General features: G+C 50.2%; 1 protein-coding gene across 1 annotated transcript in view; it reads left to right on the top strand.

Moving 5' to 3' along the window:
* The window catches only part of CNGB1 (cyclic nucleotide gated channel subunit beta 1), a 70,202-nt gene that overhangs the window by 30,542 nt on the left and 11,980 nt on the right, over window positions 1-27,680 (top strand). The window contains 13 exon segments of the mRNA XM_059903677.1: window positions 4,344-4,506; window positions 7,418-7,525; window positions 9,954-10,111; window positions 11,558-11,713; window positions 12,856-13,064; window positions 14,098-14,148; window positions 14,404-14,490; window positions 16,386-16,450; window positions 17,334-17,456; window positions 23,193-23,334; window positions 24,101-24,260; window positions 26,082-26,179; window positions 26,276-26,359. Coding sequence (XP_059759660.1) covers window positions 4,344-4,506; window positions 7,418-7,525; window positions 9,954-10,111; window positions 11,558-11,713; window positions 12,856-13,064; window positions 14,098-14,148; window positions 14,404-14,490; window positions 16,386-16,450; window positions 17,334-17,456; window positions 23,193-23,334; window positions 24,101-24,260; window positions 26,082-26,179; window positions 26,276-26,359 — 1,604 coding nt within the window.

Below are 27,680 nucleotides of genomic sequence, written 5' to 3'. Positions count from 1 at the left end.
GTTTGCGGGTCTTATATATGGTTTCTACCTACGCCCAATCTAAACAGTAGGACGCACGATGATTTTAGATGCTGCAGACAAGGCGGTGACAGCATGTAGTGAGAACATTATTCCCATTTCAGTGGTGCTGCCTGGCCCCTCTCAGCCGAGGTTTCATTTTGACAGAGGCCTCTGCATATGCTGGTCACCAGCCTCCGGATGGGATAAGAGTTTCAGCTCTGGAGCCAGACTGCCTGGGTCCAGATCTGGGTTCTGCTGAAAGCTTCTTAACCTCTCTGTGCTTCGGGTTTCCTTCTCCGCAAAATGGGGACAATGATGGCAGAGACCTCACAGAGCGGCCGGGAATGATGAAAGGGTTTATATATATAACGCACGTAGAGTTTAGTGAAACTAATGGCTAGCAGGCATATAGGAAGTGCTTAACAGTAAATATTATTATTCTCTAAACCAATTTAAGCATAAAATATTCTTTATATTCTGAATTATAGTATTCTTATTCTATAAATCAGTATAATACAAACGAATATAATTTCTGCTTTGAGTTTCTACTCTCCCAAGCTGGCAGGAAATGAAACATCAGGCTTAGGAGTTCCCCGCCCTCCCCTGGGAGTGATTGAGTTCACAGGGTCTGGTGCAGGACGAGGCAGGGGGTAAGGGGACCACCTTCTCCCTCCCAGGTTCCGTGAGACAGCCTCATGGATGCTGAGACCAGGGTGTTTTTTTGCTGCCTGGGGGCCATGCTGGGGGCACCCCAGGGCCCTGAGCATTTTTGAGAAGCTGCCCTTCTCCTGGCTGCCTCCACGCCCCTGGCCCACCTCCAGCTCACCTCTCCCGAGGTCTGCAGGGAAGCAGGGGGACGTCCCTGCCGCCCCGTGGCTCTCTCCTGTTTTCCACAGCCTGGGGCATCTCTGGTGAGTCTAGCAAAACTTCTTAAGCTTCTTGAGTCCTGTTCATCCTCTTCCCCTGAGAGCTTAGGGTTAGTAAAACAAACGCCCCAAAGTCTTGAGGTCTGCTTACGTTCCCTCCGCCAAACTTCATAAAGTGCTGGCTTTTCCCATGGTGGCCATTAGAAAAAGCTCACGTATCCAAGTGTTTCAAAATGCTCCCCTCCCCATTTTGGGGGTGTGCCCCTGCCTTGCTGGCGCCCAGGTCTATGCCTGGCTGCTATTGGGTGGTCCCGCCCAGGCATGGTGGGGAGTGGGGACACCAGCCCCTCAGCATCCTCTGAGCTCTGCCTTGGGGCAGACCTGTCCCCACAGTCACTGGGGTGGGTAACGAAGACTGAGGTAGGGCCACACCCAGGCTCCCCAGGGAGGACCCAATTCTCAGGATGCGAGGTCTCTCAGAGGTCAGGAGAGGGGTTGGGTTGATGAATTTCGGGGGCTCTTGGCATGTACAAAAATAAGGAAATACCAAACGTGTACCCAAACAGGGATAACACACAATACAAAAACAACCTGTTACCCTTGATTGCAGGAAACTTCCAAATGTCTCCATTGGAGGCCCTTCAAGAGTGTGAGGCCCTGAAGAGGTAAAATTGTCACTATATGCAAAAACGTGATACTATATATAGAAAATCCTAAGGACTCCACACAAAAACTACTAGATCTAATAAATGAGTTCAGCAAAGTAGCAGGATACAGGATAAACATTCAAAAATCGGTTGCATTTCTTTACACTAACAATGATATATCAGAAAGGGAATGTAAAAAAAGAATACCTTTTAAAACAGCACCAGAAAAAATAAAATAAAATACCTAGGAATAAACCTGACTAAGGAGGTGAAAGACTTATACACTGAAAACTATGAAACATTAATAAACGGAATTAAAGAGGATTCAAAGAAATGGAAAGATATCCCATGCTCTTGGATTGGAAGAATTAATATTGTTAAAATGACAATACTACCCAAAGCAATCTACAGATTTAATATGATCCCTATCAAAATACCCAAGACATTTTTCACAGAACTAGAACAAATAATCAAAAAATTTATATGGAACCATAAAAGACCCAGAATTTCCAAAGCAATGCTGAGGAAAAAAAACAACTCTCTGGTGGCGCAGTGGTTGGGAATCCACCTGCCAGTGCAGGGGACACGGGTTCAAGCCCTAGTCTGGGAAGATCCCACATGCCACAGAGCAACTAAGCCCGTGTGCCACAACTACTGAGCCTGTACTCTAGAGCCCACGAGCCACAACTACTGAGCCCACGAGCCACAACTACTGAAGCCCACGTGCCTAGAGCCCGTGCTCCGAAACAAGAGAAGCCACCGCAATGAGAAGCCCGTGCAACGCAATGAAGAGTAGCATAACTCTCCCAGGCTTCAGACAATACTACAAAGCTACAGTAATCAAAACAGCATGGTATTGGTACAAAAACATACATACAGATCAATGGAACAGAATAGAGAGCCCAGAAATAAACCCACACACCTACAGTCAATCTTTGACAAAGGAGGCAAGAATATAAAATGGGGGAAAGACAGTGTCTTCAGAAAGTGGTGCTGGGAAAGTTGGACAGCTGCATGTAAATCAACGAAGTAGAACACACCCTCACAGCATACACGACAGTAAACTCAAAATGGCTTAAAGACTCAAACATAAGACATGACACCATAAAACTCCAAGAAGAGAGCATAGGCAAAACATTCTCTGACATAAATAGTACCAATGTTTTCTTAGGTCAGTCTCCCAAGGCAATAGAAATAAAAACAAAAATAAACAAATGGGACCTAATCAAACTTACAAGCTTTTGCACAGCAAAGGAAACCATTAAAAACAAAAACAAAAAACAAAAAAGACAACCTATGGCATGGGAGAAAATATTTGCAAATGATGTGACAGACAAGGGCTTAATCTCCAAAATATACAAACAGCTCATACAACTCAACAACAACAACAAAACAACCCAATTGAAAAATGGGCAGAAGACGTTAATAGACATTTCTCCAAAGAAGACATAGAGATGGCCAATAGACACATGAAAAGTTGCTCAACATCACTAATTATTAGAGAAATGCAAATCAAAACTACAGTGAGGTACCACCTCACACTGGTCAGAATGTATATCTTTAAAAAGTCTACAAATAACAAATGCTGGAGAGGGTGTGGAGAAAAGGGAACCCTCCTATACTGTTGGTGGGAATGTAAATTGGTGCAGCCACTATGGAGAACAGTATGGAGGTTCCTCAGAAAACTAAAACTAGAGTTGCCATATGATCCAGCAATCCCACTCCTGGGCATATACCCAGACAAAACTATAATTCAAAAAGATGCATGCACCCCTACATTCATAGCAGCACTATTCACAATAGCCAAGATGTGAAAACAACCTACATGTCCACTGACAGAAGAATGGATAAAGAAGATGTGGTGCATATATATAATGGAATACTACTCAGCCATAAAAAAGAATGAAATAAGGCCATTTGCAGCAACATGGATGCAACTAGAGATTATCACACTAAGTGAAGTAAGTCAGAAAGAGAAATACCGTATGATACCACTTACATGTGGAATCTAAATATGGCACAAATGAACCTATCTACAAGACAGAAACAGACTCACAGACATAGAGAGCAGACTGGTGGTTGCCAAAGGGGAGGAGGGTGGGGAGGGAAGGACTGGGAGTTTGGGATTAGCAGAGGTAAACTATTATACATAGGATGGATAAACAACAAGGTCCTACTGTATAGCACAGGGAACTATATTCAATATCCTGTGACAAACCATAATAGAAAAGAATATTAAAAAAAGGAATGTTGATATGTGTATAACTGAGTCACTTTGCTGTACAGCAGAGATTGACACAACGTGGTAAATCAACTATAAAAAGAGTGTGAGGCCCTTTAGCCCCATGTCTCATGCCCCCACAGGCCTGGGAGAGCCTTGTCACCCCTACCTTGGGATGGGGAAACTGAGGCCCAGAGAGGGGAAGCAGCTGAGCCAGGCCGCACCAGGCCAGGCCCTAGGACGTGGCACCCCCAGGCTCCCCATGCCCTATCTGAGTGATGCACCCCCATCACCCACCCCAGGGCCTTGATGCTTCTCCAGGCCCAGGGAAACCAGGCTGGGTTTTGGAGAGCTGGGCTCCAGGCTGTGTCCAGGAGCTCCTGTGGCTTCTGTGGCTCCTGGGTTAGTGGCTGGCATGGGCGTGGCGGTCAGAGGGCCCTGGGCTCTGCATCGTTTTGCCCCCTGCATGGGTCTCTCCTGTGGGCCCTGTTGGGAGGCAAGGCTTCCAGAGGCCCCTCCACGCAGGCTTTCTGTGGCTTCCCTGTAGAATACAGCAAGGCCCTGGGACCTGGCTTCTCTCTGACGCTGTGCCCTCCTTCCTCTCCCCAGTACCTGCCACGGAAGAGCACCCGGAAGTGCAGGTGGAAGACGCTGATGCTGACAGCCATCCCCTCTACGAGGAGGAGAATCCACCCTCTCCCGTGCCGCTGCCCCCGTCTCCTGCCGAATCCGACACACCTGGGGCCCCAGGATCAGCCACAGGGAGCCTCAGGTCACCTTTTATGCTTCTCTTGGGCTTTTCATAGCACTGTGCCACCTGTGCATTTGGCATTTGAGGACACTGGGGCCAGAGAGGGGAAGAAGCTGGCCCAAGTCACTCAGTGAGTTGCTGTCAGCGCTGGGACTATGGCCCCACCATTTTCAGTTCTCCTAATTCCTGGCTTCAGGCTCTAGAAAGAGCTCTCTGAGGAAGCCCTGTCCAGAATACCCTCAATTGTACGTTTGAAGGGGGTAATAAATGTGACAGGGCTAATTTTATTGTTAAATAATACAGTGGACATACCAAAGAACACTAGATATAATAACCATCCCTAATCCCACCACTCTAGGTGGTAGTTCTATATTTCTGCCTTCTCTTCCATACCTTGTTTGTGGGCCCATGCTTTTGAGTGGTTTTAGTTGAAGGAGTGATTGGATCATGTCTCGTTTGAGACCACATCTTATTTATTGAGCCCTTTTCCGTATTGCCAGTCTGTCTCCTTAACACTCATTGTGATGCCGTGTTGAAATCCTCCAGCTCCATGTGCCAGGATAGACATAACAATCCTCTCTTGCTGAATACTGTCCACAGTGGTGCTACAAATATCTCTTTGGTCTTCTGCCCCTCTGTCCTTGGGCTCCTTTCTCGAGAGTGGGTTTCCTGGTCAGGGTTGCATGCATTTTTGTGCCTCTCGAGATAAGTTAGTTGCTGCATGGTTAGAGTTGGTTTTGGACAACCTGAGCCAGGTAACTGAGAGAGGGCCTGCCTAGAGCTGTAGGCAGTCTGTGAAGTGCAGTACAGTGCTTTGTGAATGGTTAATTAAGCTAAAGGGGAGCTGCCAGTGCATCTCCTTTGCTGGCTAGATTGAGGGATGGTTCTTTTTTCTTGATTAATTCTTGCTTTTATCCATGAACCCTTGAGTAATTTCTCAGCTGAGGTCAGAAGACTGCCAAAACAGAGACGGTTGGATGTAGCAAACAGAAGGCTCCCAGATTTTGATGTGGAGAAAAGAGTCATAATCTCACCCAGCCTTGGAACACAGCTCACAGACACATCAGTCCTAACGTTTAATTCACTGAATGATGCACAGAGTACAGAGAACAGAAGACAGGGCACCACCATAATTGTAGACATCTGGTCTACCTCCCTCTGTTCCCTTGATAAGGGTAGGGAAACTCTACAGGCTGGGTTAGAGGTGGATATTTGGGAGGAGGGAGGGGACTAAGATCACGTGAGACAAGAATCAAAGCCTCCTGCCTTTTGCTTATGAGCTGGGTCTGTGAGGCTCCTCTTATTATCATTCATTCATTCATTTGCAAACATTTACTGAACGTCTTTATGTGCCAGGCTCTGCTCTAGGTGCTGTGGATGCATCAGGGGGAAGCCTGAGAGGGGCCTGCCCTCATGGAGCTGACATTCTAGTGGGGCTGAGGTAGGCAATGAACAAATAATCACACAAGGTTTTTCCAGAGAGTGCTAAGGAGAATGTGACTGTGAGAAACTGGGAAGCCTCCGCCTGAGCTTGGCGCCAAGAAGGAATTCTGATGCCTGACATGAGAGGCCAATGCGGCTGCCTGTGGTCCGGGATGGAATGAGCACTGGGGGCAACTGATGGGAGCAGAAAAGCCACCAAAACAGAGGGGCACATGGGCAAGGCCCTTCTCACAGTGCAAGGCTGTGGTTTGGAGTGAATCCCAAACAACCCCTGTCTACTAGGATTATGAAAATTCTGCAAGCTACTGTATGTGAGGCGCTCAGCACAGGGCCAGGCACCGGGCGGTGCTGGAGGAGCATAGCTGCTGATTTAGTTCCACACTCTGGATTCTCTCCAGGCCCGGAGAGGGCACTGAGCTGGGAGCAGGATGCCTGAGTTTAAGTCCCAGTTGTGAGATTTTTGCCCCAGTCTTCTTGTTTGCAGGCATCCTCTTAATTAGAGTGTAAAAGAGGTAAACCCATGAGTTTTGCCATTCTAGGCAAGTTGGCAGAAGGTAATAGGGTGGTTTCAGAGCCTTCTGGAATAAAGCAAATGCTGCACATCCCTCTGACTGTATCCTTTTACAAGCCCTAATGGTGGAATCCTGAGTCACGGTGGTTGAGTATGGGAAGAGTACCAAGTGGATTCAAATCTAGACACCAGCAGCTGAGACACCAGTGATTCCAAATGCAGCACTCTGTGGCAGACTTGAACTGAATGATGGGGACCTGGGCATAATTTAGTTTTCATTCTTCAGACAGGGAAGCGGGAACTCCAGGAGGGGATGGGCTTTCCCCAGGTCACACCATGAGCTGGAAAACAGACTTCATGGCCCATGGGTGTCAACTTTTCCAGCCAGGGACACATCTGCAAAGGGAGAGAAGCTGAGCTTCCAGGAGCGTTAATAAGATGGAATGTGAGCCCTCACACCTTCTCAGTAGCTGGAAGGGTGGTGTGATGGAGAAGGGGATGGGGTGGACTGGGGAGGGCAGTGCCCTCAGACTGGGAGGTGGAAGGGAGAAGGATGTTTAAACTGAGACCCGACTGAGTGATAAGCACCTCATTGAATTGGATAGATTTAGTCCCATTTTATAGAGGGGGAAAACCGAGGCAGCTCAGAGGGTTTGAGTAACTTGCCAAGGTCACACACTGGGAAGAAGCAGGGCTGGGGTGCAAATTCGGGTTTGCCCGATCCCAAGTCAGTGCTGTTACTTTTATGGTAGGCCATTGAATGGATGCAGAGACTGAGATCCAGAGGTTGGATGTGTCCCCTCTTCTCCTTTTTTGTTTCCCTGCAGGTTATCGAGGACCCTTTGGCAGCACCATCCTCTGTCCCCACCTCCCCGCCAGGACTCGCTCTGGGTGATCTGCAGGGCTCAAAGTTGGTTCACCCCCTCGCGGCCCCTGCCTCCCTGAAGGCCCCTCCCTTCCATGTCTGTGCTCTTGCAGGAAGAGGCTGTGCTCCCAAGATGATGAGGCTGAAGAGCTCAAGATGCTGTCACCGGCCGTATCCCCCGTGGTCGCTTGGTCGGACCCCACCAGCCCGCAGGGCACTGAGTAAGTGGGGGCCACCTCTGGGGTCTCAGGGAATCAGAAGTCTGGGTGGGGATGGGCAAGCAAAGGGAGGTGAGTTGGGGGGAGAATGGATGTTTTTAGAACCTTCCACCCTAAGGCAGACTGTGCCAGTGGCTTCCCGGCAGTAAGAGAGGGCCGGGTCTCCTGCCCAGCCTGCTTCTGACCAGCCCAGAGATTCTGAAAAATCTGGTCTGCAGAATGGGCTCAAGCTCTGGGCCCAGCTGTGCCCAGAACCACAGAGAGTGGGCCCTGGGGAATCCACATCTTTATAAGCTCCCCAGGTGATTCTGATGCAACTGGTCTGTGGAACAATGTTTAGAGGCCACTACGAGGGCATCGGGACCTGTGTCTCTGACATCGAAGTGTCACAAGGGCTGGGCCAGTGGGAGGTGTTTTCCTGAAGGGTCTACGTAGGCTGGTGACAGTGAATACCCCAGCCCTGGGCTCTGGCCTGGGATCCTCACCTCCTCTCCAGCCACAGCTTCTGGAGTGACCTTAGGAGACAATATACTTTCCTTCCAGTCTTTTTTTCTGTCCATAATTTTACAGAGTTTATGCTTAACAGCATTGTGGAAAGTTCAGAAAAGCAAAAGAAGCAGGAAAAACCCAAACCTCACGTATTGTCCAGTGATCCATTTTAGCATACAGTGGAGTCACATCTCATGCAGTAGGGTAGGGGTAGGGATAGGGTTTAATATCAGAAAGTAAGCCAGAAATCAGGTATAATAATAAAAATTACCTTTGAAAACTCTTAAGGTGGTCAGCATGGAACCCCATGTATTACCTCAGTAGGTTAAGATGCTATAACAAATAGACCTCAATGATTCAGTGGCTTAAGGAACAAGATGTCTCATATGTCATAGTTGTGTCACCAGTGATGTGTTTCAGGTCAGTGGAAGGCTCTGCTCCCTGCAGTCATTTAGGGCCCCAGCCAACGGTGGCTCTGCCACCTTTGTGTGGCTTTCAAGATCCTGCTGGTCACCACTGGAAAGGGAGAGTGCCAGGCTGCTCTTCCACAGGGAGGCCCGGAATTGCACTAGCATGTCCACCCGTGAGAGCTCGCACGGCCACACCTGGGCAACGTAGTCCCTGGCTGCGTGGTGACTACTCCCTGCAGGAGGGAGTGGGTGTGGGTGAGCAGCTCGTGTCTCCTCTGCCCCCCAGTGCCATCTCTCATTATGACCCCCCCGCTGCTTTTCTCCAGCTAGCTCCCTCAGCTGAGCACAAGAAGAGTAGCTGGCTTGAGTTTCAGTGCCTCAGTGTATGAAAAAAACCAGTAGATCTGTAAACATTAGTGTTACCCTCAGCTCAGCAAGAGGATCACAGGCCACTCAGAGGAGAACATAGAACACAGGCTGGGGCTTCCCTGGTGGTTCAGTGGTTAAGAATCCGCCTGCCAGTGCAGGGGACACGGGTTCAAGCCCTGGTCCGGGAAGATCCCACATGCCGCGGAGCAACGAAGCCCGCAAGCCACAACTACTGAGCCTGCGCTCTAGAGCCTGCAAGCCACAACTGCTGAAGCCCGTGTGCCTAGAGCCCGTGCTCCGCAACAAGAGAAGCCACCACAATGAGAAGCCTGAGCACCACAAGGAAGAGTAGCCCCTGCTCGCCGCAACTAGAGAAAGCACGCACGCAGCAAGGAAGACCCAACGCAGCCAAAAATAAATTTAAAAAAAAAAAAAAAAAAGAACATAGGTTGGTTCACACGGCCGCCCGTCTCAACTCACCTGGGGCTCTTGACCCACACTGAGTGGAAGACTCTCATTCATTCTCTCTGTCTGTCTGTGTCTGTCTCTCCCTTGCTGCAAGTTCATGCAGTTTAAATCCTATAAATTAAAAGAATATGTAATGTATCTGCACTGTTTTTAACATTTATTTATTTATTTATTTATTTTGGCTGCACTGTGCAGCTTCTAGGATCTTAGTTCCCCAACCAGGGATTGAACCTGGGCCCTCAGCAGTGAGAGCGCAGAGTCCTAACCACCAGACCGCCAGGGAATTCCCTGCACTGTTTTTTCCATCAGCTATTTCCTAAGCCTAAAAAAGTAGCCCCTGTCCCCTCTCTGATCTGTCCTGTATCTCATGTGAACCCTAAACTGAGACTAACAGCCCTGAACTGAGTTCCAGAGTTTCCCCCTAAATCACAAGTGGAATCCAAGTTTTTTTGGAATTGCCCATCTGAATCAGAGCATTCGTGGTACATTTTCTGAAAGCTGGGCACCCGGGTGTAACTCCCAGACTGAATTTCCTCCCAGGAGATATCAAGGTGGGTTTGATGTTTTGATGTCAGAAGGAGACTGGGGCAGGATTTACCCCCTGAGGCCAGGTAGGATACAGATTCAGCTCTTGCCCGGGGGCGCAGGGGTCCCTCCCCACACAGCCCGCTCAGCTCTGGGTGGTGTTCCCTCAGTGACCAGGACCGCGCAGCCTCCACAGCCAGCCAGACGGGCACCCTCATCAACGACCGGCTCCAGGAGCTGGTGAAGCTTTTCAAGGAGCGGACGGAGAAGGTGAAGGAGAAGCTCATCGACCCTGATGTCACCTCTGATGAAGAGAGCCCCAAGCCCTGTGAGTCCAGAGCTGGGGCTGGGCCACCTGACCAGGGGTGGGGTGGGGCCCCTTAAGGCCCCTGTCAATTCTTGGGGAGGGTGAACCCAAGCAAACGGTTGGGGTGCTTGAGAGAAGCCCAGATCTCCATTCTCTGGAATTTGAGGTCCTTTATGTACAGGTTTAGCTACATGTCCAGGGGAGGAAAGAATGTCAAAGCTCTGACCAGTGATCCAGTTGTACTTGGCTCTCCCTCCCACAGGGCAAGTTGCCTTGTTGACCCTCTGCCCCTTTCCCACTGGAGGGCAGGTGGTCCACCCTGGGATGTATCTCATGGTCTTGCACTTAGATGGTGTCCATAACCCACTCTGGAACTACACAGTCTTATTTTTCAGAGGCCTCCACTGCAATATTCTTATGGGGTTACCTGAAAGTTTCCTGCTTTCAAAGTGCCAGGAGGAGATAAGAACCATGCTCTCTCGCCCGGGAGGTTTTCTAGGTCTTTTCAACAGGAGGGTTGTGCCTTAGAACTCATGGTGCCAACAGCGGACCTAGCAGAGCCTGACTTCACACTCCTAAAGCTGGAAACATAGCCGTATTAAACCTGTAAGAGCCAATCTCTAGGTCACCAACAACATCACCATAGATGCACAGGAAAACTGTGATCCCATTTGGTGTCTTGTTTTAGAGGTGAGACAGCTGAGATTTCTGCTCTGAAAAACCTAGAACAATATTTTCCTGATTTCTGGCCCTGGGTGGTGGAAGTTCTGGGTACCAATGCCCCTAGCCCTCCAGAGAAACCAAGGGGTCCAAGCACAGACACACAAGCACACACTCAACCGAAACATCCAACTTGCCCAGAAACACCTCGTTTTAGGCAGTTCCTGAGAAGCAGTCCCAGACTGGTAGCTGTAAGAGCTTCAGAGCAGGTGCCCAGGTTGCTATTAACGAGGATCTGTGTGGTTTGCTGCAGGAGAGCACACAGAGCTTGTAGCAGGTTGTGGGATGGTGCCAGGGTCCCCTCAGCTTCAGTTCCAGAGTCTGCAGTTGGGAGCCTTCTCTCTTTTTTAAAAAAAATAATTAATTAGTTAATTAATTAATTAATGTTTGGTTGCGTTGGGTCTTTGTTGCTGCGTGTGGGCTTTCTCTAGTTGTGGCAAGCGGGGGCTACCCTCCGTTGCGGTGCGCAGGCTTCTCACTACGGTGACTTCTCTTGTTGTGGAGCACAGGCTCCAGGTGCATGGGTTTCAGTAGTTGTGGCGCACGGGCTTCAGTAGTTGTGGTGCACAGGCTTAGTTGCTCTGAGGTGTGTGGGATCTTCCCGGATCAGGGCTCGAACCCGTGTCCCCTGCACTGGCAGGTGGATTCTTAACCACTGCGCCACCAGGGAAGTCCTGTGAGCCTTCTCTTTGCATCCTCTACCCGAGCCTCAGGGCTGGTTCAGAGGGTCACAGTGTCATCCCATAGCCCCAGCCAAGAAAGCCCCAGAGCCGGCCCTGGATGTGAAGCCAGCTGAAGCGGGGCAGGTGGAGGAGGAACACTATTGTGAAATGCTCTGCTGCAAGTTCAAACGCCGCCCCTGGAAGAAGTACCAGTTTCCCCAGAGCATCGACCCGCTGACCAGTGAGTCCTGGGAAGGCGGTGGGTGTTGCCACATGTCACATGAGAGGGCAGGAGAATGGGAGGGGGTGGGGGCAGTGCAAGGGTGGGCCCCAAACTAACAAAGTCCCTGAACTAGGAACATAAGATCATACCCATCTTAACAGACAAGCAAACTAAGGTACAGAGAAGTTAACTGGCCTAAAGACACAACTAGTCAGTGGCAGACTCAGGACTCCTGACTCTTGGCCAAGTCTTTTTTCTACTCTGCTTTTCCTGGCTCCTTCCCAGAGCTGCTGCTCTGAGCAGAAAAGGGGAAAAGTTCTTCCAACATCTAAAGTGAAGTCCCTCTCACTTGCCTTTTAGCCCATTTTGTATTCTTGAGGAGTAACAACGCTTCATATGTGCACAGCACTTTACAGTTTACAAAGGAGCTCCCTGCCTCTTTTATCTGACTTCTCCTTATGACTTCTCTGAGGAGGACAGAACAGGTGCCAGAGAGGGACTTTCCTAAGGACACACAAGAAGTCATTTGGGGGGCAGGACTTCAACCCTGGTGTCCATTGGTCCTTTAAAATGCCCAGGTGGGGGGAATTCCCTGGTGGTCCAGTGGTTAGGACTCTACGCTTCTACCACAGGGGGCATGGGTTTGATCTCTGGTCGGGGAACTAAGATCCCGCAAGCTGCCCAGCGTGGCCAAAAAAAGTAAAAACAAAAATAAATAAATAAATAAATGATAAAATGCCCAGGTGACCTACAGTATCCATCCATCCATGCACTTATCCTTCTGTGTATCCATCTGTCCATCTTCTATGCATTATTTACTATTGTGTATTTACAAAGGCAGGAAATACATTTTTGGAAAAATTTCAACAAGAATGAGAGCAAAAGTGTTTCCTGGTTAGCTGTCTATTAACTAATAGTGACTCCATATCCCATATCCCCTACTCAGAGTACTCAATTTGTTAGGGCCTTGCCGTGGTTTATTTTTATATCAAAGATAGTTTTACATGCCCCGCCCCCAAATTACGGAAGGGCCGCATATAGTGCTTGTAGGAAAGTGCAGACAGACAAGTGGGAAGAAGAAAGCCCCACCCTCATCCCATGGCGAGGAGCCCTTCTCTGGCTGACGTTCTAGCATGTTCCTGCCCCTCCCACCCCCGCAGGCCTGATGTACATCCTGTGGCTGTTCTTCGTGGTGCTGGCCTGGAACTGGAACTGCTGGCTGATTCCCGTGCGCTGGGCCTTCCCCTACCAGATGCCGGACAACATCCACCTCTGGCTGCTGATGGATTACCTGTGTGACCTCATCTACCTCCTGGACATCACCGTGTTCCAGCTGCGTCTGCAGTTTGTCAGAGGCGGGGACGTCATTGTGAGTCACAGACAGGTGGGGGGTGATGGCTGGGAGCAGACCCTGCAGCCAGAGCATTCGTGGGGCTGACCCCTGCTGCTGGGATGGACCAGAGGCTAAATGAACAAGGAAATCTCAGGACGTCCACCCATGCTTATTCAACAGCACCATTGCTTGTTTCACACATCTTTGGTACATTCAAATTACATACATCAAGTCTCGCTCATGGGTGAAATGGTTCCTGGACCACCTGATGGAATGAGAGATGAAGAAGTGGCCTAGAGAATGGCCTTTAGAACAGGCAGACCTGGTTCAAATCTCGGCTCAACCAGGACAACTGTACCACCTCTTGGAGCCTCAGTTTCCTCATCTGTAAAATGGGGATAGTAATCGCTCCCACCTCATACCATTGCTGTGAGGATCTATGGAGGTGATGTATGCAGAATGCTCAGCACAGGTATCTGCTGACAATCAACATTTCCTGCAACACTACTCAGACCAGTTTGGGACCCTGTGCTCTGGTGCACTTATTAGGGAGAAAACCTAAGTCCTGATTGTGACTTGGCAGAGTTCCCATCTCCCTGTGCATGTCACTTTTCAAAATCCCATGCTGGCAGAGCCTGCTCCACTGTGTGCAGGCAAGTTGAGTTTGAGCCTCTAAAACAATTTAGAGGAAAAAGAATTCCCTGAGCAACCTCTTTCCTGGTCTGATCAGAGCAGTGGCCAGCTCCTCAGTGAATAAGGTTGCAAATGGTCCAGGTAAGAGAGAATAAGCTCAATGTCCCTGCTTTCCATCCAAGAAGTTGGAATTGAGCTGAGTGACCTTGGACAGCCTCCCCCCTCACCCACCATGCCACCCCCGGGAGCTCGACCTCCCTATCTGTAGACTGTGAGGCTTTCATCGAAGCTCTGCTGGTCCATTCTGCTACACATCCATGGGGATGTTACTTCAATAGGAAGGTGGAGGTTGTTCAGGGATTTCCATTGCTGCTCCCATGGGGTCAGGGATTAAGCTCTCAGACCATTTCACAGTCAGTATTCCATTTTATTCCAGACAGACAAAAAGGAGATGCGCAACAATTATCTGAAATCTCAGCGCTTTAAGGTGTGTGCCAGGGATCTTGGGAGGTGGTCTCTGGGGTCCCTGGGTGCTTTGGGGCCGATGTGACGTGGTTCCCACCAGGACCAGCACGGGCTGGAGCTCGTTGGTAGGATGCCTCCTGCCCTAATTGTAGCCCCTCCAGGGGCATTCTGACCTCACCTTTCCATTGAAGGTGGAGACCCCTGCCACTCACCCCATCCCACAACCCTGGGAGTTATATACTGTTTTATGCACTGTTGTGTCCTGCTGGGATTTCAGATGGACATGCTCTGCCTCTTGCCCTTGGACTTTCTCTACTTGAAATTCGGTGTGAATCCCCTCCTGCGCTTGCCCCGCTGTTTGAAGGTAAGACTATCCAAGGCCTTCAGCTCCTCCGTGCTCTGCACCTGCAGTGGCATCTTAATGTCTGGCCTGAGCAGCACTGGGGAGCAGGAGGCATCTGGGAAGGGTGGCCCCGAGGGGAGATGGGAAATTCCTTACAATTGTTAGTGCTTCTTAGTTGTGCTATGTGTTAGATATTGTTCTGGAGGCTTTACAAGTGCCTGCTCCTCAACAGCATGAGATGAGTCTTGTTAGTACCAGAATTTCACAAATGAGATGCCTGAGGCACAGAGAGGTTAAGTAACTTGCCCAAGGTCACACAGGTAGGAAGGAGTAGAGTCTGGATTTGAACCCAGGCAGCCTGTTTCCACTGTCTATGCTTTCAGTTGCTATAGAGATTCAACAGAGAGACTTCTGCTTTATGATGGTCTTCATCTAAAAGATGGAGAAACAGAGGCTTGGAAAGCTTGGGTGACTTGCCCAAGGTCACAGGAGCCAGGAAGTGCCCAGGATGGATTTGAACATGCAGCCCGACACCTGTTTCATCATTAGTTGTTGTCATTACAGTGTCACTACAACCATTCCTCCTGTCACCGGGGCAGAGCCAATGTCTCAGTGAGGGTGACACAGTGTAGAGTGGAGACCTGGCAACATCCTTTAATATGACCAGAGTGGACAGCTAGTCAGAGCACTCAGTATCCCACAAATGGATTTTTCTGGCAGACCAAGTAAATTCATCTTTCTCCTTACATAATACCTGATGCTTCTTCCCCAAAATGGTAATGAGGGAATTTACAAAAGAGGCAAACGCAATAACCTTAATAACTTGGAGAAATAGGGCAGAGAAAAGCTGGAAGAATGCAAGTACCTCGATGAAAAGCAAACATATCTGGAATTGAGCATGAAAGCTGCTTCTGAGCTTCCTGGCTGCCCAGAGGAAGAGGGAAACTGGAAGTGGCACCAGTCTTATTTGACACGTGCCAGCCTTCCAGGGGCGGCAGAGGTTGCTTTACAGCCATACATCAGAGTGAAGAGGGTTAGATCCACAGCCCAAGTTTTACCCCAAATACAGAGGCTGGATCCATATCTTGGTCCCCGTGGTAGTAGTGAACATAACTCAAGCACCTAACATCTAGCAGGACTCAGAGGATGCAACTCTTTGGGTCCACGGTGAGGATCCAAGTCCGTGGTCCTTCATCCAGTGCAAACTCCAGATGGGAATTAGAATGAACACCGGGGTGATAGCTAGCATGGCCCACAGGGAATCTTCATCAGTGTTATTTTCAAAGGTCAAACAACATGTGTGCAGAGATCTAGAGGCAAGTGTAACATTGTGGAAAGAGCTTGCAGTTTTGAGTGTGATCTGGCTTCGAACCCTGGCTCTGTCACTTACCAGCTGTGTGTTTTGGGCAAGTTCCTGAACTCCCCTGAGTGCCAGTTTCCTCTCTGTAAAAGGAGAAGGATAATATATGTAAATAAGTGCTAAGGTAAAGTGTATAAAGTGCGGTCATACAAGGGGCTCAGTAATGGGCAGTTATCTTACACTTTGTTATTATAAATAAGCCTTTCGAGGAGATCAGCGAGCGGCTGTTTCTTTATATAATTGTTGTCTTTATAAGTAAACCTTGAAAACAGGGTCCTTAACCTGGGATGCATGTACCTTAAAAGTTTCGCGATAGGATTTGGAAGGTCTAGGAGTCCCCTGAAGTTATACACAAACTGTGACAACATGATTATATGTAATTTCCAAGGAAGAGGGGCCTCAAAGGGCTAAGGACCACTGATTTTGAATGTTCACTCTCCAACCCCCCCCCCCCACCAGGGGTCTTCAGAAAGAACCCTCAGTCTTGGCAGCTGTGGGGAATGGTCTGGGAGGTGAGGGCAGTGGGCCGCCCCTGATGCCTTGCTCTTTCTCCCAGTACGTGGCCTTCTTCGAGTTTAACGACCGCCTGGAATCCATCCTCAGCAAAGCCTACATTTACAGGTGAGACCCCTATACACACACACACACACACACACACACACACACACACATGCACGCACACACATGCACGCACACACATGCCCCAGGACATTTGCAGCAAGAACGGAGCAAGGCATTCTCTACCCCCATCACTTCCCCTTTCGGGCTCCCCTGGCCCCCAGGCTCCCTCGCCACTGCCACTCACCGGAAGCCAGGCCTCTTCCTGGCCCTTCTGCGAAGGGATGTTTGTTTTTTAGAGAACCAGGAATGTCCCGTTTCCCCCAATTGTGAGGAGGGCTCACGTAGGTTGACATGAACGGCTCCCCTGCATTTCCAGGGAGCTGGGCCTCAATTTAGTCTCAGCTCAGGAAACTGACCCCCCTAACCGCTCAAACACGGGGGTAGTGGCTGTATGGACACAGTGGGCCATCTTCAGATGTCCAAGCTTGGGACCCAGGACCCGCCAGGCCACGCTCGGGGACAGGGCTCCTCTCCCCATCTCTCATGGGGCAGCGCTTCTCTGTATGCATCTGTCCCTTCTTTGCCCCCCGCCCCGATGCATCCCCCACTCAGCTCCTCCACTTCCCTGGAATTGTCTGCACATGTAGCTCTGTGCCTATTCCAGCCCCCGGTCTTGAGAACTCTCTGTTCAAGTATCACCATTCGTAACCAGCACAGTCTCAATAGAGCAGCCAGTTGGCCCAGTCCAGCCACTGGTTCCCATCGGTCAAGTGTCCATCGCACCAGACAGCTGGGCAGGGCCGTGCAGCTCCGACAGGGAGGTCTCTGAGGTGGGCTCTGGGAAAGGTGAAGACTAGCTTGTTCCCTGCAGTTCTGACCCCTGGGGTGATATGTCATTGCCGCCCTTTCTGCTACTGTGTTCATGCCTTTCCTTCTTTTGCAGGGTTATCAGGACCACAGCCTACCTGCTCTACACTTTACATGTGAACTCATGTCTGTATTACTGGGCTTCAGCCCATGAGGGCCTTGGCTCCACTCACTGGGTTTACGATGGCGTGGGAAACAGGTGAGCCGCAGTCTTCCTCCTGTGTCTTAATAATTCACGGTACCAAGACTTCCAGAAAGGAGTCCCACTGCCGCCATGTTGCCGAGGCCACCTTGCTCCCAAAGAATCATTGTCATGATAAGGTTCAAGGGCCAAGTCTCCACGTCCTCACTAATCTAACATTTTCTGAGCACCTGCCACGTGCCAGGCAAAAGGGGGCAGACATGAACAAGACCTGCTAGAAAGATCCTTTCAGCATCCCAAAGTCTACTGAGTTGGCCAATTCACAGCGCGTGCGTGTCCACTCCTCCACCCTGTGGGCACGGCTGTGCGGGAAGAAGTCCAGGGAATACAGCTTAACATGCTCCCTGGGCATTGCTAGCCGTGGAGGAGCTGGCGAACAAGGAGAAATCTACTTGCCAGTCCAGAGAGCTGCCACACATAGAGGTCCATGCTCAAATGTTGATGATGGCGACACTGATAGTAATAATAATAATAGCAAGCATTGGAGAAGGCTTATACAGACCAGCCCTGTTCTAAGCACTTCACATAGTATCTCACTTAATCCTCCCAACAATCACACAAGGCAGGAACCATCAGCATCCCCATTTTACAGATGAGGTAACAGACGTGAAGTGACTTCCCCAGGTCACACAGAGAGCTGGGATTTGAACCCAGACAGCATGACGACAGAGTCTTAACTGTGGTACCATCTGCCCGGTGCCCTGGGTGGGGGGAGGGGGGCGTGGGACGGTCAATTCTGAAAGGTTAAGTTTGAGCTTGGCCTGGGTAGGTGGAGGGAAGGAGCAGAGAATCCCGGGGGGAGGGAACAGCAGGAAGAAAGGTGTGGCGTTGCGAAATAGTGGAGTCAAGGAGCCAGTGGTCCTCTGTCGCTGGAGGGGGCAGGGTGTGTGGAAGGATCCAGAGAGGGAGGCGGGGCCGGGTTGCCGAGCAGCCTCCCACCTGAGCCAATCCCGAAGCCACTGGCTGCCGAGTTCAGTACTTGAAGTGCAAGGGCCACTGAGATACGCTGCAGCTGTAGAGAACACACAGGTTTTGGATTAGTCTCTTATTACTAATTTTTAAAATATTGGTTACATGTGCATATGATATTAATTTTGATATTTTGGGTTAACTGAAATACATTATTGAAATTAATTTTTTTACTTTTCAAAAATGTGGTTGCTCAAAATTTTAAATTACATATGTGGATCACATCATATTTTTATTGGATAGAGCTGCCCTAGGCAAAACCAGCAAAAGTCTCTTTTTTACTGTTCATATACATATATATATTCTGATTATAAAAGAAAGATCAGGAACATACTCCATTTCTTTGAGTCTAAGATGCAGTTAATTATGATACATTATTGAGTCAATATAGCTTTTTGGGAAAAAAAGGAAATATTACACTAAACGTATACATGGATAATAAGATAATCTTTATTTTAGAAATGTGAAAATGTGAAAAGAATTGTCACCAACAAAGAAATAGAATAACATAATATTGTGCATATTTTCCCATCAGTAAATTTTTTAAAACCATGATACCAATGCCCCACCACACAGAGATACCACCAATTATTTAGCCATTTCCTTCCTTGTCATTGGCTACTTAAGTTATCTCGAGTTTTTTCATGATGACATGTGATGCTGCAGAGAGTGTCTGTGTTTAGGAATCTTTGTCTTCTGGTCTGACAGTTTCCTCATAATAAATTCCTACAGAGGGATGGCAGGGCCAAGGGTATGAACATTTTATGAAGTGTTTAAAAAATTATTCTTATTTTTATTAATAGACTATTTTTTTAGAGCAGTTTTAGGTTTACAGAAAAGTGGATTGGAAAGTACAGAGAGTTCCCGTATGCCACCTCATTTCTGAGGCTTGGTTGGTTATTGAAAGCTGCATTTACACTCTCACCACTTGCCTTTCAAAGCCTTTTAAGCAGGAGAATGACAGGACCCGGGGGGATCCCAGAAAGATGATTTTCCCAATGGTGGCTGATGGGAGGATGGATGGGGAGGACAGGCAGGAAGCAGACAGATGAACTGGTTAGGGGTTAGGGACCTGTCCGTGAGGGCAAAAAAAAGGTCAAGAGAGGGTTTGTGTGATAAGGAGGATGGAAGGCAGAGTGGGAAGGAGACAGAAGCACTTAGGGTCAAGGTCAGGGATGAGCCTGGAGATTCAGAGCACAGGCTTTAGCAACAGGAATCCGGAGGTCACTCCTGGCGCTGCCACCTGCTAGCAATGGGCAGGTCACTTCGTTTCTCTGAGCCTCAGTTTCCTGATCTGCCCAATGGGGCTGATAATAGGAGCTCCACACCTTGAAGAGGTAACTGTGAGGATTAGGTGCATCTGAGTCACTGGTCCCGTGCCAGGCCGTAGCCGGCACTCGGTCAGCTGTGGTGACAGAGAGGCGGAGGAGGAGTTCAGGCCCAGGGGGTCAGTGAGTCCCCTCAGGCAGGCCCTGCCTCGCCCTGGGCTGTGCCCACTAGTGACACAAAATGCTCTCAGTCCAGCTGTCAACACTTTCACCTCCTCCACGTGCTTGTTTCCAGTTGGCGCTAGAACAGGCCACTTGTGTCCAAGGTGGCTTCTCTGTAGAGTGATTGTTGGTCCAGAAAGTCCCTTCTCAGTACAGATGCCCCAACCTTGGCCCCAGTGGCCACAGCTGTCGCCCTCTGCGACGGGCCTGTGGCCTGAGGGGAGCTCACCTAGAGAGTCACAGGGTCCAGGGCAACCAGGCAGGTGGGGGGGGGGTGGGAATCCTGCCATCTGCTGTGGGGTGGAGTGGGTCGGGGATGGGGCTAAGGGCCCAGCACGCCTACATCACCACTGGCCCCGCTCCCTCTTCCCTGCGGCTGAACCCACCCACAGCCCTGCTCCTGAGCCCATGACTAGACCATTCATTCACTCATTCATTCATTCATTCATTCATCCCCTCACAAGGGGGCAGAGGGAGGACTCGAAGACATTCTGTGCAAAGGGGAGAACAGAAGCTATTCATTGAATCTTGCTCTGTGGCCTCGGGTAAGGCCCTTACCCTTTCTGAGACTCAATTTTCTCATCTATAAAATGGGGGTAGGATTACACTCAGATTTCTCGTGAGGAATAAATAAACTAAAGTATGTAACATGTCCAGCCTGTGCCTGGACAGGAGTCAGTGACCTCACTTCCTAGCTATGGCCATTCTTATGGGGAAGCCGGCACACCAGGAAAGGGCTCCTAACCTGGGGTCCAGAGATTTAAGGGGGTCACAACCACCCCTTGAAATTGGAACTAAATTTTGGGAGCATGCTGGCTTTTCTAAGGAGAAGCTTCCTAATAACTTTTGTTAGCTTTTCAAAGGGGTTTGTGTCCTAACAGGCTAAGAACCCACGTCCTGGAGCTGGGCCTGGCACCCATCACGGGTAGGCCTGGGAGGAATGGCAGGCAGGGCAGGGGAGGACAGGGCCAACCATCCGGGACTTCCCTCTGCAGGGCCCTGGGGAGTTCTCGCTGCTCTGCAGTGGAGGGGCACACTTTTCTGGCAGCATTACCCTTTTCCAAATGGAATCCTGTAGGGAACCCCAGGATATGCAAAAGCACAAGTAGTGAAGGAGAATTCCTCTAGAAATCCAACATCATCCATAATAATAACTTTCAAAATAGTGACCATTTCTTGAGTACCTGCTATAGGCCAGGGAGCTTAAGGACCTAAGTTCCTATATATTAATATTTGGTTTCTTCATCCTGCTCTGCTTTGGCCGGGTCTGGGGCAGCATGCAGGGGTCCCCACAGACCCAGTGGCATGGAAGACTTGGGAAGCCCCTAAGATGTGCCATCCATGCCAGTGGCTGACCTCTCCAGCCAGTAAGGGTTTAGGGGAAAGCAGGAGCTGTGTGGATATCACTCATCTTCTATTGGTGGCCCAGTGGCACCCAGAGCCCAGGCAGTGCCCAGGCAGCGCCCAGCTCAGTCCTCCTAAAGGCTGCTTAGCACGCCCTCTGGTGGCCAGGACTGGTATGGTGGGGATTGACAGGGCAGGCCTGTCTCATGATTCTGAGATTTTTCTTGCACCAGGTGGTAATGAGGGGGTCAGGAGGCCCAGAGCCCTGCCCCAGGCCTCGCAGCTATTCAGAGGTAGAGCCCCCCACTGCCCCAACTCCCCAGCAACCTCTGCTTCCCCACCGCCCAGTGCTCATTGCACGTTGACTTGCCTGTCCCCACTAGACAGTGAACTTCTTGAGGACATAGGTGAGTCTATTGTTCCCCACTGCCGGCACCAGTGACAGTGAAGGCTCTGATAGCTGACATTTACTGAGAGCCCACCATGTGCCAGGCGCTCTTTTGCACCTCATGTCACCTTCATGATCGCCCTGTGAAGGATGCTCTATTGCCATGTCCCTTTCAGGGGAAGGACACTGAGGCTTGGCTAGATGAGTAACTTGTCCAGGTTATGCAGCTAGAAAGTGGCAGAGCTGGGTTTGAGCCCAGGCGGTCCAGCTCCAGAGCCCATGCTCTAAGCATGGTGCTGCATATATAGCTGGTGAACAGAGCCCAGGGGAGGACAAATGTGGGGTCATTCCTGGACCAGATGATTGGCCAACTGGATGATGTTCTCCATTTCCCAGTAGAGCAGGGACCCTGGAAACATGGGTGTATCAGGACACTGGAGCCAGGGCAGGCCCTGGGCAATTCCTGTGCCCTGGTGGGAGGACAGGAAGCACAGGAAAGCCTGCCCTGGGGTTAGGCCCTGCTGACCTCAGCCTTGCTGACCCCTGGGAGGGCACGGTCTGAAGGTATGAACATAAGCACCTTGGTAACTAAATCCCTTTAAATAGCTATAAAGATTTTAGTTCTGTATTGTTTAAGATATTGTAAAAGCTTGGGTTTATTTTTGTAGGACTTAATGGCTAAGAATTAGAACATAGCAATGGGGCTGCTCTGTTGGAGTAATGTACACTTGTAATTATAAACAAACATGCAAAACTTTAAAACTCAAAAAAAGAAAAAAAAGGGAGGGACTCTCACTGCTTTGTGATAATTAGACAAGTGCGGGCATTTCCTATGCCTTTTACCACACAGTAGGGCCCCATCACCCATACCTCCCTTTCCGATGATCCATGAGCTTGTGTCAAAGGCTTACTGATGGTGGGTGCCAGCTCAGAGAAGCAGATGACATCTGGTTTCCAGTCTGAGCTCTGGAACTTGCCAGCTGGTGACCATGGGTGTTCCCTTTCCCTCTGCGGCCCTCAATTTCACTATCTGGTCAGTGGACAGGCAAGGGGGAGGGTCAGAAAAGGGGATCCTCCAGATATCTTCCACTTTTGAGCTTGTGTTTGAACCTCATGATGGGATAGCAAAGGAAAGACTGTGGACATTGAAAACATATTGAGGGAAACTGAGGGATCCGAGGCATCAGGAGCCGGAAAACCCTGGTTTATCCTCCTGCCAAGTCTTCTAAGCAATTTCCGGAAGCCTCAGTTTCCACATCTGTAAATGGGGATGACAACATGTCTCTGCAGGGTCGGGGCAGAGCCACAACAAAACCACACAGCACCTGTGAACATGCTCTACAAGCGGCAGAGGGCTCTGAAGTTGGGAGAGGGTTTTTTTCTTTTTCCTTTTTTTTTTTCGGTTTTGTTTTGTTTGTTTGCACTTATGAGCTGTAAAGCTTTTTCTCTTTTGTACAGTGTACACGTATCCAAGCCAGGCTGCCCAGGATCGACAGGGCGGGGCCTGTGATGACTGAGGTTCCCTTCCTCTTCTCTCCCTAGTTACATTCGCTGTTACTACTGGGCTGTGAAGACCCTCATCACCATCGGCGGCCTGCCCGACCCCAAGACGCTCTTTGAAATTGCCTTCCAGGGTCTGAACTATTTCACAGGTGTCTTCGCTTTCTCCGTGATGATCGGACAGGTAGCTGGGTCCCTAGTCTGTTCCAAACCACCTGCCTGCAGGGCCCTTTTCCCTCTTGCTGCTGCCAGAAGCATCACCATCTGTGCCCGTTCCTTTCAGACTAAGCCCAGGAAACAGCACTGGGCCGAGAGTTAGGAGCCTGGAGCTCTGGGACCCGCTGAGTGAAGGGGTGGTGATGGAGGTGTAGGTCCCATTTCCTCTCTGAGGTTGCTTCCCATTTGAAATGTCAGTCCTTTGGGATAGCTGGGGAGCAGGGCTGAATGGCTTTCTGCAGGGGCTGAGGATTCGGGCTGTTCCCTTGGAGAGAAGCCCCCGGAGGATTCTAATGTGCTGGGGGTGCGGCTCATATTGTAGTCAGTGCCTGAGGCAACCACCAGGGATCCTCAGAGTTACCTTTGAGGGGCTCTGCTCCAAGCAGCAGCACCCCTGGTTCATATTTCCTCAGGGGGCGGGAGGCTGGCGCGTGGTGTCAAAGTGACCTCTGGCACCAAGGGGCCACGTTGTACCAGAACCAGCCCAGCCCAGGGAGGCCTTCCCTCCTTGTGTGGCCCCAGAGACCTGAGGTGGGCCAGCAGCCTCGCTCCTCCACGTCCAGCATCGTTGGAAAACCTGTGTGGACATGGGATTCCCTCCCTCCTGATCTCCCCCCAGCCCCGCAGGCACGTACCCCTGGCCTGTGTTAAGTACATGTGCCCACAACACACGTCCCCAGAGCCCGGCCCCGCTCTGACCCAGCGGCTCCCCTGACCACCCTCCTTACCCCCAGATGAGAGACGTGGTGGGGGCCGCTACGGCGGGAAAGACCTACTACCGCAACTGTATGGACAGCACAGTGAAGTACATGAACTTCTACAAGATCCCCAGGTCCGTGCAGAACCGGGTCAAGACCTGGTATGAGTACACCTGGCACTCCCAAGGCATGCTGGGTAAGACCACGCCCCCTCCCCACGCCCCTCCCCGCCCCAACCCAGCTGTCACCAGCTCCCCCACCCCCGCCCGACCCGGTGCCCTGCCTTCCTGGACCGTGGCCTCATCCCGTGTCCCTGAGGGCCCGAGCATGGGGGCCTCTCTTGGCCCCGACATTTCAGTGAGAGCGGCCTGGGGAGGCCTTGGGCGGTGCCCAAGTTAAGCCATCAGGAGACCCCTGAAGACTTGAACGGCTTGTCTTCCGAATGCCGTCCCCCACCTTGAAATGCATCTCCATTTGAAGATGGAAGTACAGTTGGAACCAGGAGGGAAGGAAGACTCTGTCTCTGCTTCTCTCTCCTCTCTTCCTCTTCATACACATCCATACATGTAATACATATTTTGTAAATTTTTAAAAATTCTTTTTCAGATTATTTTCCATTAGAGTTTATTACAATATTTTTTTTTTAATTTTTTGATGTTATACTTTGCTTCTGAAATTGGCTAAAAAAATGCATTTTCATTCACTGCTCTTTCTGCTTTCTTGTCAATGATGAGGTGTGCTCAGTTATTCTTGCAAAGTAGGAGAATCTTACCTGTAAACTGTTTCCAAATGTAGTGAAGTTTTCACAGATTCTAAATGGAATCCTTAGTGAAATTTGAATAGGTTAGTTACATGTTAATTGACTTTAATTTTTTCCTGTTTCCTTTTTATTTTGGGGAGCTAGTAATTTTGTTTTCAGAGCCTAGACATCGTTTTGGAGGGCTCTGAAAAGCTTATGGACCACTGGCACTGTGCCTAGAGTCTCCCAAGGCCCTCAGCAAAATGAAAGGGCCCCCCACTGCTTCTGTGGGGTTCACTCTGGTCTCAAAGAAGCCACACTTGAGGCCCACGGTCTCCTGAGTTGGGAGTGTTGGCAAGTCTGTGGACAAAGCACATGACTACAGTTTCCAAGGCATGTTCATTTCCACTGCCTCATTCTGTTCTAGTGACAGCCTTGTGACTTTTCACAGGGGCACATGTTAAGGACCAGAGAGGGCTCTGACTTGCCCAGGGTTGCACAGACCCAGCACTTGAGCCCTAAGCTAATTGTGGTGCAGTGGACAGAGCACGGGGCTGGGGCCCTGTGGTACATTTCTGTCTCCAGTTACCGACCTTCACTCTGTGCCAGGCTCTCAGCTGCACACCATAGACCCCATGGTGGGCAGACATACTGCTCTCCCAGGATAGGTTCTGAAGTCACAGGGCCTGGGTGTGGTCCTGATTCCATTCCCCTGGGCTGCATGGACATGGGCAAGTCACTGCCCTCTGGAGTCTCCCTGTCCTTGTCTGTAAAGTGGGTTATAGTGGGCACCTCTTGAGCTGCTGGGAGGATTTAATGAAATCATCTTGGTAAAGCACTCTGTAAAACTGCCTGGCACATAGTAAGTGCTCCATGTACTTTATTTCTTGCTAATGTTGTTCTTATAATGTGAGTGGAGAAGACAGATCATTGGCAATTGCAGTAAAGGGTGTGATATGTGCTATGGCACAGGGACTGATAACATAATAGCTAGGTGGGAGGATGTCAAGGGAAGGCTTCCTGGAGGAGGTGACATGAGTGCTGGGTTCTGCAGAATGAGTAGGGTTAGGCAGGCAGGTGAAGGGGGTTGTTCCCAGCAGAGGGAACGGCTTTGGCAAAGGCCTGGAGGCAGAGAGGATACCCTCCCAATCTAGAGTGGTTCCAGGTGGTAGAGGAATGGTGTGCCTGGGGTCCCCGCCAGTGTGGTGTAAACGGGCCCTGTGTGTGTGAAGGAGGGTTCCCGCTGTGCCTCTGAACCTTGCAGGGTCTCATTTGCAGACGAGTCAGAGCTGATGGTGCAGCTTCCAGATAAGATGCGGATGGACCTCGCCATCGATGTGAACTATGACATCGTCAGCAAAGTGGCACTCTTCCAGGTATGGCCCGCCCAGTGTCCCCACCCTCAGGACTCTGGAAGGTCCAGAGCCCACACCTTCCTCTAAACGGCTCCTTTCCCCTCCTCTCGGGGCCAGGGCTGTGACCGGCAGATGATCTTCGACATGCTGAAGAGGCTTCGCTCTGTTGTCTACCTGCCCAACGACTACGTGTGCAAGAAGGTGAGTGGCCCAGGGCAGCCTCAAGGCGGTCTGGGATTCACAGCCACCGCCTGTCGCAGCTGGGCTGGAGTGGGGGCCTATGAAGGCATAACGGGGAGAGCGGAATTGCCAGGAGGGGAGGAGTGTGGTGAGCTGACCCCAGGGCTCCTGGCTTCTTTGGCACAAGGAGGCTCTGTCCAGCTCTAGGCACTGAACTCAGATGTGCCTCAGGCCTTGCTCCCTCTTCATGGGACCATGGGGGCCAGGACGAGGAGCCCCACTTTATAGAAGAGGAAAGTGAGGAGCGTAAAGAGGGGCAGGGTCTTGACTGTGTAGATGGACCTGCTTCCAGGGTCTTGGTCTTCCTGTCAGGAAAATGGAGCTGGAGGAGGGGTAAGGTAGGTCAGAGGTTGCAAACAAATGGTCCTTGCATAGGAGCCAGACCACAGATGTTTCATGGGTTTTTTTTTTTCTTTTTTTTGGCCTAATCTAAAAATAAAATTTTGAATTAGTCTCCAACCTTTAAAAATTGGAAGGTTTCGGGAATTCCCTGGAGGTCCAGTGGTTAGGACTTGGTGCTTTCACTGCCGTGACCTGGGTTCAGTCCTTGGTTAGGGAACTAGGATCCTGCAAACTGCGCAGCATTGCCAAAAAAACCTGGAAGGTTTCACATAAAAATCCAGATTTCCAGCTGAAAACAGAAAATCGGCTAGCATTGAGCCCCACTTTCCCAAATAGCCAGAATCATGTGGAGTGGAGAAGGGGCTGGCCCTGAAGGGGATGTCGTCCTCTCCTGATGCCACAGGTCCCACCACTCTCCACTGCCCCACAGGCTCCCTTCTCTCCTTTACATCATCCCCCTGATCCTGGGACACATTTGGGTTTGAATGCCAGGGCTACACAGTGTCTAAGGTCCCTTCTGCTCCCATTTTTTGGGATTTTAGGTGAGATCGAGGTCACTTGGTGAGTGAGTGGTCGGGGTGGAGGAGCAGGAAGCAGATTTCAGAGCTGTTAATAAGGCTTAGTGTGTCTACAGGGGTGAAAATATCGCCCAAGAACCCCGTGTGAGACTCAGGAACCCCCAGCCCCAGAAGGGCCCCATCTCCAAGTTGTATGATGCATAACAGTGAAGTTTCTGGAATCAAAGACCTGGGGGAATGGGGACAAGGGTATGGCTGAGAATTTAAAGCTGCAACCTTAGCGGCCAAGGGAAGTTTGGGAACAATAGAATGATTTGTCTGACATTGGAGCCACTTCCTAGCTGTGCAGCCTTGGGGAAGTGGCTTGCCCTCTCTGAGCCTGGCTCTTTTCATGGGTAAGTAGGGATATTGATAGTATCTCC

Source organism: Balaenoptera ricei, chromosome 19 (genome assembly GCF_028023285.1).
Source record: "Balaenoptera ricei isolate mBalRic1 chromosome 19, mBalRic1.hap2, whole genome shotgun sequence".
Lineage (NCBI taxonomy): Eukaryota > Metazoa > Chordata > Mammalia > Artiodactyla > Balaenopteridae > Balaenoptera > Balaenoptera ricei.
The sequence above is the reverse complement of the archived record's forward strand: the minus strand, read 5'-3'. Positions and strand labels throughout refer to the sequence as shown.